The sequence below is a fragment of the Monodelphis domestica genome, chromosome 2 (genome assembly GCF_027887165.1).
Source record: "Monodelphis domestica isolate mMonDom1 chromosome 2, mMonDom1.pri, whole genome shotgun sequence".
Lineage (NCBI taxonomy): Eukaryota > Metazoa > Chordata > Mammalia > Didelphimorphia > Didelphidae > Monodelphis > Monodelphis domestica.
The window spans coordinates 169,234,557-169,247,498 of NC_077228.1; the positions used below are offsets into that span (position 1 = coordinate 169,234,557).

Consider the following 12,942-nt stretch of genomic DNA (forward strand, 5'->3'; position numbering starts at 1 on the left):
GGGGACCCATCTTCACATGTGTCATCCCAGCAGAATGAACTTCTCCCATCTTTTGTCATCTTTGCCATTCACCTTTTGAAAGTCATATCACTTTTCTGGGCATGTTTTCGTGCTATTTTTAAAATCTATGAAACCAGAATGACAGTATTATGAGGACAAATTGAGATTAGGAAAGTGAAAGTATTTTGAAATGTATACAGTACTCTATAGCTTTGGATTAGTATTATCATTTAAGAAAATGGAGACAAATGTGGGTTCAAGCTGGGGAAGGTGGGCTGTTAGTCTCACTGCTATCCCTAGAACCTTGTTCACCTTTAAGCATCATATACCCACTCTGCATCTGGGGCATTAGATTTAGGAACATAAGCACTATTTATAGCCCATATCAAATTGCTTGTTGTCTTGGGGGGGAAGACTGGAACTCAAAAATTTTTTTAAAGAATGTGAAAATTTGTTTCTACCTGTAATATTGGGGGAGGGGAAATGAGCATAGGTGCTAGAAACCCATTTCTTACTTGGCCATATTTTTCCAGATGCGGGAGAGTTCAAGGTACTAGGAGGAAGTTAGGAAGCAGCTCTTGCCCTATCATGGTCACCACCCCCACCTAACTGCCTTTAATGTCCTGCTTTGTTGCGTAGATTTTTTCCTTTTCTTTACCAATATCCTCTCATCTCTACCTGTATCTCCACCCCCACTCCCCTTCAGTCCCCAACAAGGTAGATTTGGATTTTTTTTTTTAAGGCAGAAGAGCCCAAGATCACACAAGTAGGTAACAAGAAGCCAAATTTGAGCTTAGGTCCTGACTCCAGGCCCCTGGCTCTATCCATTGCACCATCAGCTGCCTCTGGAAAATGGTCTATAATATTTTACCTTCACTCTATGTCAACAGGTGGTAGTTCAGAGTATCAGAAACTGTGTCGGGCCCGGGACCAGTGCCGGGAGATTCTTAAGTATGTGAATGAGGTGGTGAAACAGACAGAGAACCGACAACGGTTAGAGAGCTACCAGAAACGCCTGGACACCACCTCCCTGGAGAGGGCCAGTAATCCTCTGGCAGCAGAGTTCAAGGTACTAGGAGGAAGGTAGAAGCAATCCCTTATTCTACCCTTGTCACCACTTCTGAAAAGATCTCTGCCTGGGACATTAAGGAGAGATCTCCAGCACGGAAGATCTGTGATGGCCCCTCACATAATCTGTAAAAAGAACATGGGACCCAGGCGCCTCCACCAGCATTCTAGGTATTAGCTGGGGGATGAGGCAGGACTAGGCTAAGGAAAGCAGTCCAGGAAAGTTTTCTGTAGTTTGGGGGTAGGGTTGTGTGTGTGTTTTGGGGGGGGAGGGGGTAAGGCTTAAGGGATCAAGAAAAAGGAAGATACTCTTGTTTAGGGATGAGGGACCTGGCAACAGGCAGTGGTAAACAGATAGAGTGAGAATATGAAGTAAGAATAAGATGGGATGACCCTAGCCAGGGTATCATTGGTCTTTTCTCTGCCCTTTCCCTTCCAACAGAGCCTGGACCTCACAACAAGGAGAATGATTCATGAAGGACCTCTGGCATGGAGGATAAGCAAAGACAAGACAGTGGGTATGAATTGAGTGGCCTAGCGTCAAGTGGAAGTATATAGAAGTATGGGATAGAAAAGCCAATTTGTCTAACTCCTCCAGCACCTCTGGATATGGGGTGCCAGGAAAAGAGTTGAGATAGTGGGGTGTCAACAAGTCTGTTGGCAGCATTTGGAACTCCTAGGGCCAAACCAGAAGTGGCTCACTAGGCAGTCAGTGCCTAGGTCTTTTGTAGAAAGATTTCAGTCTGAGGCTGAGGCAGATGGAGGTATTTTTCCCATAGGACCCCAGGGACATCAATCAAATGAATGGATAAGTACTTTGTAAACCATATACACAGATATATACACAAAGACATACACACAGATTGATAGATATATAGATGATAGGTAGACAGGCAGACATATACATACATACATATGGGATAGATGTGTACATAAATAGAGCCTAGGTAAGTAGAGAGGTTAATCTGTTTGCTTCAAGAGCTCCGTGTTTGAGTTAATGCTATCTGTTATCCTATCCTCCATGAGAGAGAAGGTAAAGTATGTGTGTTTTGAACCTTCCCCCAGATCTTCATGTGTTGCTCCTGGAGGACCTGCTGGTATTACTACAGAAGCAGGATGAGAAGCTGCTCCTCAAATGTCACAGCAAGACCTCCCTGGGCTCCTCGGACAATAAGCAGACATTCAGCCCTGTGCTGAAGCTCAATGCTGTGCTCATCCGCTCAGTGGCCACAGGTACCCTCCTCAATGCAGACAGCCCAGCCTCACTTAGAAATAGGAACTATTAATTCCTATGGAAGGATCCCTATAGATCACACACTGACTTAGTTTTAAAAGGTAGTGTTATCTGTACTTTATTTTTATTTCAGTTCATTTTGATGTTGTTCAGGCCCCACTGGGAGTGTTGTAGGCTATGTGTCTCCTTGAGCTAGGATATTTTAGAGAATCATTACCATTAGCAAACATTGCTGAGATCACATGAGAACTCTTGGCTCTGTTTAAACATCAGCTGTGGTGACACACGAATTCAAGGTAAAAGGTTGGAGCAGAATTTATTATGCATCATTTAAAGTAAAAAAAGCAGAAGTAGCAATCATGATACCAGAAAAAGCCAATGCAGAAATTGATCTGATTAAAAGAAATGAGGAAGGAAATTACATTTCGCTAAAATATACTATAAACAATGAAGTAATCTCATTACTAAACATTTATGTACCAAATGGTATAGCATCTAGATTTATAAAGGAAAAATTAAAGGAGCTCAAGAAGGAAATAGATGGCAAGACCATATTAGTGGGGGATCTCAACCTTCCCCTTTCAGAACTAGATAAATCAAATCAAAAAATGAGAAAGAAGTAAGGGAAGTAAATGCAATGCTAGAACAATTAGAGTTAATAGATACCTGGAGAAAACTGAACAGGGATAAAAAGGAATATACCTTACTTCTTTGTATATATCCAAAGATCAACCATGTCTAGGGCATAGAAATATTACAAACAAATAAAGAAAAGCAGAAATAATAAATGCCGCTTTTTCAGATCATAATGTGATGAAAATTATAATAAGGGTCCATGGAAAGACAAATTTAAAATTAATTGGAAACTAAATAATTTTTCAAAACTGGTGGGTCAAAGAAGAAATCATAGAGACAATTATGGACTTCATTAAAGAGAACGACAATGAGGAGACATCATATCAAAACCTATGGGACACAGCCAAAGCAGTACTTGAAGGAATTTTTTTTTAAAACCTTACCTTCCGTCTTAGAATCAATACTGTGTTTTAGTTCTAAGGCAGAAGAGTGGTAAGGCTAGGCAATGGGGGTTAAGTGACTTGCCCAGGATCACACAGCTGGGAAGTGTCTGAGGTCAAATTTGAACTGAGGACCTCCCTTCTCTAGGCCTGGTTCTCACTCCACTGAGCTACCCAGCTGCCCTCACTTGGGGGAAATTCTATATCTCTTGAGTGCTTATACCAACAAAATTGAGAGGAAGGAGATCAATGAATTGGGGTTGCAACTTAAAAAATTAGAAAAAATAACAAATTAAAAATCCCCAGATAAAAACTAAATTGGAAATCCTAAAAATTAAAGGAGAAATTAATAAATTTGAAAGTAAAAAATCTATTGAATTAATAAATAAGACTAGGAGCTGGTACTTTGAAAAAAGCAAATAAAATACATAAAGTACTGGTTAATCAACTGTGGCTTATTCAATCTAGCTGTGCTCCCCTTCCTCATCTGCGGCCTTTTTGAACAGAGCCTTAGGGGAGCTATGGAGAGAGAAGACAGACAGATGGAGATCACTCTTCACACACACACACACACACACACACACACACACACACACACACACACACACACACACACACACAAATACAAATGAGGGCCGACTTGAGGTTGCTGTGTCAAGGTCTAGGAAAACTTCCTATAGGAGGGGAGTTTGGAACAGGTATGGGAAGGTCTGGCAGAGAAGAGTAGGAAAGACATCCCAGTTGGACAAAACACAGGGGAAAGAGGCAGTCAGATATATGGTAGCAAAGGCCAGGTAAGTATCCTTAAGTAAGGGGAGACAATGAGGGAAAGGGCTTTTAAGGCTGAAGTTAAGTGTACACGGGATTGATTGCTTGTTCTCTACCTTATTAAAAATTAGCAGCAAGAAGGATGGTCCAATGGCTGAATATCAATAGGTCAGTTTGGGACTCTCTTCTAGGTCATTTTCTTGGTCAGTTTAGGACTTCTGAGCTTTTCTCCCTATTCAGACTGATAGCAGTGATGCTGAAATTTCTTGACTCTCTCCTTCCCTCTCTTATTATACAGACAAAAGGGCCTTCTTCATTATCTGCACCTCTGAGCTGGGACCTCCCCAGATCTATGAGTTGGTTGCACTGACGTCATTGGATAAAAACATGTGAGAAAGATGGGTTTCACATTATTCCCCCCTTCTTGAGCTTGGGTGTTGTGGATAAAGCAAGAGAGACTGGGAAGGAACCTCTGCTTAGACTCACTTAGCCAGCTCTCCAAGAGAGCATGGGGAGCAGAGGGGGAGTTTATTGATACCCAGGAGAAAACTGGCAGCAGCGTCCAGTGCTGATCACAGCAGTGTTAAAGGGAAGCTCAGGGAGGAGCCAGATGGCGAGTCCTGAAGCTGACCCTCCTAAGTTTGACTCAGGAGTAAACTGTAGAGGGGAAAAAGACATCAAGAACTCCAGCCTTAGAATCTCTTCAAATTTTCTATTGCTGTTCTTTTTGCTACACATGTTTGACCCTTCTCCCCCACCTTCAATTTCTTTCCCCACAGTCATCTTAAAGATATGACTATTTCCAAACTGTTTTGACTTTTAAAGCTGGCTACTGGAGTACACCAGGGTCTTGGAAATCACCACCTAAGGGAATAACAGTAACCAGGGTAAACTAGTTGCTAAATTTACTTTTTTACAACTAAGGTCATAGCTGGCTACATATGGTTCTTATGGAGAGAAAGGCTAGGGATGCAAGGTCACAGAAAACAAGGCTGGGACTTTTCTTTTTTCCTAGTCTCACTGCTAACATCCCTCCTTTTCTTGAGTATAGGTGGATGGAACTTTTAGAGGGTGCTGTGCAGAATGCCACCAGGAACCCTAGCATTGTGCCAGATCCTGCCCACCTTACTCAGCCAGCTCCTCAGCAGCCATCTCAACACAGCTCTACACCCACAAGGTAATCAGACCTTGCTGAGGACCCCAGCAGCCAAATCCCTAAGGCATAGGACTGTTGACTTGTAGTTACTTTGAACCTTGCCTCTGGGAGATTTAGTGGCATCTGAATACATGGAAGATGGATAACCCCATGAAGAAGTATTAGAAGGGACAACCCTAGGTGCAGGCAGATGGGAATAACCCCCTATTCTCCATATTCTGCTATCTTGGATGGAGAGTGCCTCTAAATCCAATGGAAGTAGAGGATGAGCAAAAGCTTAGATGTTCTCTGTCCTCTGAGTTTCCATCTAGGTCAGCCTATCCAAATGAATACACACCCTTGGCCTTCCTTTGCCCCTTCCATCCCCTCATTCTTAACCCCATGTTGAAGATATGGAAAGTAGGATCCAGGGTTCCCATGGTGAAATGTTCCTGACATTCTCCTTGCTTAATGGTAAGATGAGATTTTATGGTGGCTAGCATCACCCTCATCATTTGTCTCACCATAGGCTTTTTTCTTCTCTCAGCATGGGATTAAGTGACTCAGAAGCATCCCAAGGAAATGACTGCCATCCAGAAGTTGAACTACTGCCTAGAGGTAAATACCTCTCTGTCCTTGTAAAGAAGTTGATCCAATCTGTCTCCTCTGAGGTCTGCTGTAGGGTAGTTATTAGGGTCATCCAGAAAAATAGACAAAAGAAGTAGTCATCAAGATGATGAGAAAGAGGCAGACAGACAGCTGGGTGGCTCAGTGGATAGAGAGCCAGACCCAAAGATAGGAGGTCCTGGGTTCAAATCTGACCTCAGATACTTCCTAGCGGTGTGACCCTGGGCAAGTCACTTAACCTCCATTGCCTAGCACTTTTTGTTCTTCTGCCATGGAGCCAATACATAGTACATACATAGTATTGGTTCCAAGATGGAAGGTAACGGTTTAAAAAAAATAATGATGAGAAAGAGTTGAGGGGAGCAGAGTTTGAAGTGGAAAAAAACCCAACAACAACAGAGTAGCCTGAGTAGAGGGACATTGTAGAGAACTATCTGGAAGAGAAGTTTTTTTTTTTTAATCAGAGGAGGGGGAGACTGGAGATTTTTTAGAAGGGGAGTAATGTCACCAGAGCTGTGTTTCAGGGAAATCAATTTGGCATTGATATGAAGAAGAGACCGGGAATAGTGAAATCAATTATGTGACTGATGCAAAAAGTTCAGTCCAAAGATGAGCTAGCACAGTAGTTATTCATGGGAAGAAAAGAACAGATTCAAAATGGAATTGGGCACTGTTGGCTATGGGAATTGAGATAAGGAACAGGAACCAGTTATAAATTCCAAAATTACAAATCTAGGAACTATAAGGGAAGAATCTTATAAATATTTCCAGGCAGTTGTGTCAGATATTTTGCTGTATTATTTCTCTTTGTAATAAGGGAAGATATAATAAAGAAGGGAGAGGGAGGGAGTAGGAAGTGATAATAAAAATGAAAGGAATCAGTTGCTTTGGTTAGGTTTTTCAGTAGATGAGGAAAAGTTAGGTTTAGAGGATATAGAGGAATAAGGTTTTCCTATTGGGGCAGACTATAATTCAATTTTCCCCAGAGACAAAGGGTACTTAGAAGTGGGGAAAGAGAGGAAAGAGCCTCAAATCCCTACCTGACCATTGACACCACCACTGGGTTGGGAGTAGCCTGTAAGAAAGATCTCGATCTCAGTGGCCCCTCAATTCTCAGTTGCTGAATGAGAGTAAAGGGGAGAAATGTGGAGGCTAACACAGCACCATAAAGTGGGAAGAACATGAAATTCAGAGTCCAAGGACTTGGGTTCCCATCTTTACTGTTACTTATGCTCTGTTACCTTGGACAAGTTATGTCATCTCTAGACTTGAATTACTTCATTTATAAATGGAAGAAGTTAATGTTTTCATCGAGGTATGAGTTGATAGAGGATCTAGACTTTGAGATTAAGGGCTATGGGAGAATGGGGACAAAGTATTGATTCAAGAGATATAATTAGTATGAGATTTGGGGTTGGGAAGGGTAAAGCTACAGGTTCCCCACTTAGGAATTAACCCCCCCCCCCAAAAAAAAAAAAACCCATGAGAATGTTGGGGCTGGGAGAAAATAAAAGGATTCATTTTGGTTTCCCTCTGTCCTTTGATGTAGTATATTGGTCCTCTAGGAGATGGGCAGCTTCTCTATAGACTCTACCTCACCCTGGCTACTTGATTTTTCATATTGACATTTCTTCCTTAGTTTCTTGGGATATCTAAATAGGCTCAGGAAATGAAGCTGGAGGAAAAGGGGTCAGGAGATGGGCAAAGAGCATGAATATGCTCCTTTATAAAATATTGCTCTCTTTTCCCCTCTTAATAATCTTCTTCCTTACTCCTGGCAGGTGATGGGGCCCAACAGTGGGTTAATGGGAAGCATCAAGCATTATCAGAAGAACCCAAGCAGGAAGGCAGTGAGGAAGAGCTGGTTGCTTCCAAATCCATGTCATCCCTGGGTGGAGGAGGCCTGGGCATCAGAACAAGAAGCACCATCCATCTGCCCCTGCCTGGTCCATTTTTCATGGAAGGACTAGCTGACTCTGCCCTGGAAGATGGTGTGTCAACAAAGGGCCCTACTTAATGTCCATCTAGTTCCTTTCTAAGCTTCATTTCCTTTGATTCTAGTTGCATGACAGACCTGAAATAATAGGACCTCAGAACTCTTCTGTCCCCACATTTCCCCCCCTTCCCCAATCCCATTTCACATATTTCACCTCTGTCCCAAAAGCTAAATCTAGGTATCAGGACTAGGGCATGGAAAGGTCTTTCTCATAATGTAGAGATACTCAAGCAAGGGTTAAGTAAGGTTTAGAGGTTCCTGTAGAGCTATAGGATCATCCTTGATTCCCCCTACCGCAGTTCCCCGAGTAACTTGTAAGGGCTTATGGGGAAATTACTACTGTTCCAGGACTCTGCTGGGTCAAGGTCCTTCATCTCCATCTGAGATCTGTTTGTAATGCTGTTAATCGGAAAAGGACAATCTTCCCTCACCCTCTAGTTCCACCTGTTGGCCTGCTAGCAAAGAACCTGGATATTCTAGTTAGGAAAGAGGGATGGAATAAGGGGAGTTTTCCAGAAACAACAACTTTATTTTCACCTTCCAGTGGAGACTCTTCGGCACCTGATCCTGTGGAGCCTTTTGCCTATTCATACGATAGAGTCCAGAGCTACTGTGGAGCCAGAAGATGACCTCACGCCTACACCATCTGTCATAGGAATCACCTCCCACCCCTGGGACCCAGGTTCTCCTGGGCAGCTGCCAGTTGGAATGGAAGGAAATGACCTTGCACCCTTTGGGCAGATGACTAGCCGGATGGAACTAGAGATGGGGGAGTTAGATGATGCAGCCCTGAGTTCCCTAGAGCATCTGCCCCCAAGAGCCAGAAACTCTGGAATCTGGGAGCCCCCAGAACTGGACAAAGACATTACTGAAGAGCCTCCTACCACAGAGGCTGTTGAAGGTTACAAAGTAGTAAGGAAAGGTAAACATGGTTTTAAAAAAAGTAACTGTAAATTGAGGGGTCAGAGAACCAGAAAACCTGAGAGCACCTAGGATCATTCCTTACACATCAGTGCATTCACAGATAAATGGTTACATTAACTGGGATTGAAGCAAGCTTTCCAAAACACTGCCTTCCCCTTACCATGCCCATCTTGAGCACCCTATCCTACTTGATGAAGGGACACTAAGAAGGGAAAAGATAGAAAAGATCTCTGTCCTTAGAAAGCTCCAAGTTTGATAGAGAAGACCTGACTTCAGCCTTCATCTGCTTCCAGGCTGATGAAAGGAAAAGTCTTTTCTAATAGACACTTTTGTCCCGTGGGGACCCTTATTCTTAGTGGGGAGATAGGATACAGAGCACAAAAGAACAAACCTTCCCACCACAACTCAGTAGACACTGAAAGGAGATGGAGAGGAGTGGGACATGCAGGACATTGGATGAGAAGGGAATTCAAAGTCAGGCCACTGGGGAAATGTAGATCAAGTAAGGAAGGAAATTTACAAGGATTCAAGAGGAAAGGGATGGGGGACTTTGTGGATTTTTAAAGGCTAAGGAAAATGAGATGCAGGAAAAAATAGCTAAGGAAAGGTTTACCTCCTTGAACAACATAAGGGAGAGAGGCTGTTTATGGAAAGACCAGACTGCAGTTTGGGTCTAATAAGAGATGCTCTGATAACAGCCACTGTAGGATTCTCATCAGGGAAGATGTGGGATCCAAGTAGTGTTGGGAGAGAGAGATTGATTTTTGTTTCATTTAAGTCTTCCATCAGTTTGAATCTCAAGACCAGCCTGGTTTCCAAGCTCCTACTCCATTAGGATTCCAAATTTATTCTCCTAGGATTCATTCTTTCTCTCTGAGGTCTCTGGGAACTGACAGTCTTCATTCTTTCTCTCTTGGTGAATCAGTAGAAAGTTCTCTCCAATTCCCTGGGGTGTAATCATGTATGATCTTATGTTTACTTTGTTCTTTCTTAACTTTTTCCCCTTTTTTTTCTCCCACCTTCTTTATTCTCCCTGTCTCTGTTTCTATCTCTTCTCTCCTCTCCTTCCTCTTTTCTCTCTTCCTTTCCCTTCCCCTTCTCTTCTTTTTCCTCTTCCTCCCTCTCCTCTTTCCTCTCTCCTCTCTTGTTTCTCTCTTTTTTTCCTCTTTTTCTCGGTTTCCTCCATGGTGGTGGTGGCGCAGCTGAGGTGGCAGGCAGCAATGCTGTCCCTGCATTGCCAGAGTGTGGCAAATCAGAAACTGAGCCACCAGAAGCTGGAGGTGGACCTAATGCCGCGGGTAACATATGTGATTCTCTTTGGAGCTGCAAAAGGGGTAGGGAAAACTGAGTAAGGGTAAAAGTGAAGAGCCTTCAAGGAAAGCCAGGTGGGAGCAAGGAACTGTTGTCTGAATTAATTCCGCAGAGCCACTTAGATCCAGTTAGACCCCAGCCACTAGCTCTTCAGGGTATAATGGTTAGGTGAAGGTCTGCATGGGTTAAGAAGGATTGACATGCTGACCTTTGACCCATACTACCACCTTTGAAAATCCACACATCCAAAGCCAAGTAGTTTCCTTCATAGACAAGAGAAGGCCAAGCTAGCTGGAATACAGGAAAGGGAGGCAGAAAAAGAATACTAGCATGGACTCATCCTTGTACCTTACCTGACTAGGGCCACCCATTCCCACCCTTTCTTACCACCATTAAAATGGGATAATTAAAAGAACCACAGATATTAGATAGTGAAGGTATATAGTGACTTGGACTCTTTCCTCTTTCTCAGGTCCCCCTCATAACAGTTGGACTTACTTTGAGTCTGTTTGCTGGGATGTAGAGGGAACAGGAAATGGAGGGAAAATGTCAATCTCCTGAAGTGAAGTCAGCTAGCAAGAGCTGCTATCTCATTTTTAATTACGGTTTTAACCCCAGTTCACTGCCTCGATGTCCCAACCCAGTCCCTCACTCTCAGAATTTTGAGTTAAATCACCTCCTTCCTCATGTCTCCAGTTGAGGTGATCTACAACCTTTTTTTTCCTTCCATCTTCCTCTCACTTCAAGCATCTGCCAACCTAAGTTGGGTTTAGTACAGAATAAGTTGCATGCAAGTGGGATGTTAAGAGGCTCATCATAATGGACTAATAATATACAAGGCATGGGTTCCTCCCAGAAGGTTATTTGAAAGGCTTTGTACAAGAAGGGGACAAGTTGTCCTGACCCTGCTATACTGTGTCTGATCCTTTCCTTTCAAAGAGCCACACCTTGGGGAGCCCAGTTATTTGGCTTCCTATAGGAGAGGGAATATTAAGTTAGGGATGTTTTATTGCTTCTCTAGGCTTATCTGAACAGAGTAAATGGGGAGGGGAAGCATGTCTTTCTACTCACTGTGTACTCCTGACTAGTAATCTCTATCCCTCTGCCTCTTGCCATGGGAAACAGGAAACTGTTTTTATGTCAGTATGCCAACTGGACCCCCAGAATCGAGCACGGACCCATCAGACATAGCCAGGAGCTCCTCCCAGCAAGATGTCCCCCATTCCTCCCCCACAGAGCCTGAGCACCAGGGAGGCGGTGGAAATGAGAGAAGGGGTCCGAGTTCGGCTCCCAGTCTAGCCCTCAGGGATGTGGGCATGATCTTCCGGACCATCGAGCAGCTCACACTCAAACTCAACAGACTTAAGGTGAGAGGGGATGCTTGGGTGCCACCATCAGGCTTTTGCTTGTGGGCCCCAGCAGACCCACGCCTACAGCCACTCTCTTTCTCTAAGGGGCCTGTGGGTGGGAGGGGTTTGAGTGGCATTCATTTACCCACCCCACCCCAAACACTCTCCTAGGACATGGAGACCGCCCACCGGGAGCTGCTAAAGTCCTTGGGGGCAGAGTCATCCGGTGGTACCACACCTGTGGGTGGCCTCAGCGCAGAGGCAGCTAAGTGGACTGAGAGCCCCCCTTTGCCGCCAGCCAAGGAGTCCATCTCTTCATACTCCAAGGACAGTCATGAGCGAGGACCAGGCCCTGCGGCTGGTGAGTAAAGCTGGCTTCCGAGCCTTTCCCAAGGTTCAGCCCTGGCTCGAAAGAGAACAGTGGGATGTGTGTGAAGAACAACAGGAGCACAAAGGGGAGGGTGTGCTCACTTCTCCTCTGGAGACACCCAGGCCTCTGCCTGAAAAAGGTTAATTCACAGCCTCATCTCTGAAAGGACATTTGATGTCCAAACAGGAGACAGAGTGGGGGTGCATCTTGGGAAGCACGGGGAGGGCTGCAGGGATCGTACCCTACAGTGGGAGTTGTTGGGCCTCCTGTCCTCTTGTCCCCATCTCAGCTCCCCTTTTCTTCCCTCTCCCTGTTTCTACAGACCCTGACAGCCTACTGGAAGACAGTCCAGCGGACACAGCCATTTCACTGGGACTTTAATCATGGAACCCCCCCAGCCTTTCTGGCTCCCCGCCTCCTCAGGGACTGCCCCAGGACAGAGGGCACAGGAGGGAAGACCCCAAACCTCAGTCCTTCGGGGAGGACTAGAATCTAAGCCAGGTCTGAGGGGGAGCCAGATTCCTGGCTCCACGCATGTTGCTTCTTCCATTCGAATCTGTCAAGTTTGCTGTCCTCTACCCCTGACTAGAACCTCAAGTCTCTGTGCATGCTGATTGCATCTGAGAGGCCCCCTCTCCTTCCCCGAACACGTGTCTATACACATGTGTATATGTGTATGCGCCTCGCAGGCTTGACTATCACATCTGTACGTTTGAGCGAGAGATGGAGTCGTCTGTATAAATGCACTTTCTCCACCCCCGTCCCTTTCCTCCTAGGATTCCAAGGCAGGGAGTTGAGGCACCTCCACTCCCTCCCCCTGGCCATTTTGGTTTTCTATAAATATGTATGTATTGTATGTGCGTCTTTGCTCTTGTAAATAACTACTCTTAGGCCTCTGCTCCTGAGATGGGGTGGGGAAAGACTGGAAGCAGTTCTGAATGGGAATGCCAGGGCTGGAGGGAGACACCATGGAAGACCCCTTTCCCCGGCTCTGACTCGCCTCGGGCTCCCCAGGAAGAGCTGGGACAGGTTGGCCCAACTTCCTCTGGGCGAGGGAGGGAAGCCAAGAAACAGAAATGGCCCGAGACTCCTGTTACGGTGCCTGGGACTCCCACTGTCCCCACACAAGGAGAGCCCAGCCCTC

The 12,942-nt window shown here is 44.8% G+C and overlaps 1 protein-coding gene across 20 annotated transcripts in view; it reads left to right on the forward strand.

Moving 5' to 3' along the window:
* ARHGEF11 (Rho guanine nucleotide exchange factor 11) overlaps positions 1–12,654 on the forward strand; it is a 166,148-nt gene extending 153,494 nt beyond the window's left edge. For 17 of the 20 annotated variants that reach the window (XM_056816225.1, XM_056816219.1, XM_056816229.1 and 14 more), the window contains 12 exons: positions 891–1,069; positions 1,511–1,586; positions 2,134–2,301; positions 4,385–4,475; positions 5,138–5,263; positions 5,769–5,839; positions 7,630–7,839; positions 8,389–8,766; positions 9,971–10,066; positions 11,205–11,446; positions 11,600–11,789; positions 12,121–12,654. In XM_056816225.1, coding sequence (XP_056672203.1) covers positions 891–1,069; positions 1,511–1,586; positions 2,134–2,301; positions 4,385–4,475; positions 5,138–5,263; positions 5,769–5,839; positions 7,630–7,839; positions 8,389–8,766; positions 9,971–10,066; positions 11,205–11,446; positions 11,600–11,789; positions 12,121–12,179 — 1,886 coding nt within the window. In that variant the 3' untranslated portion in view covers positions 12,180–12,654. The remainder of the gene's footprint in view (positions 1–890; positions 1,070–1,510; positions 1,587–2,133; positions 2,302–4,384; positions 4,476–5,137; positions 5,264–5,768; positions 5,840–7,629; positions 7,840–8,388; positions 8,767–9,970; positions 10,067–11,204; positions 11,447–11,599; positions 11,790–12,120) is intronic. The other 3 variants (XM_056816226.1, XM_056816227.1, XM_056816217.1) reach the window with 2 other exon arrangements.
* Positions 12,655–12,942: the final 288 nt, after the last annotated feature.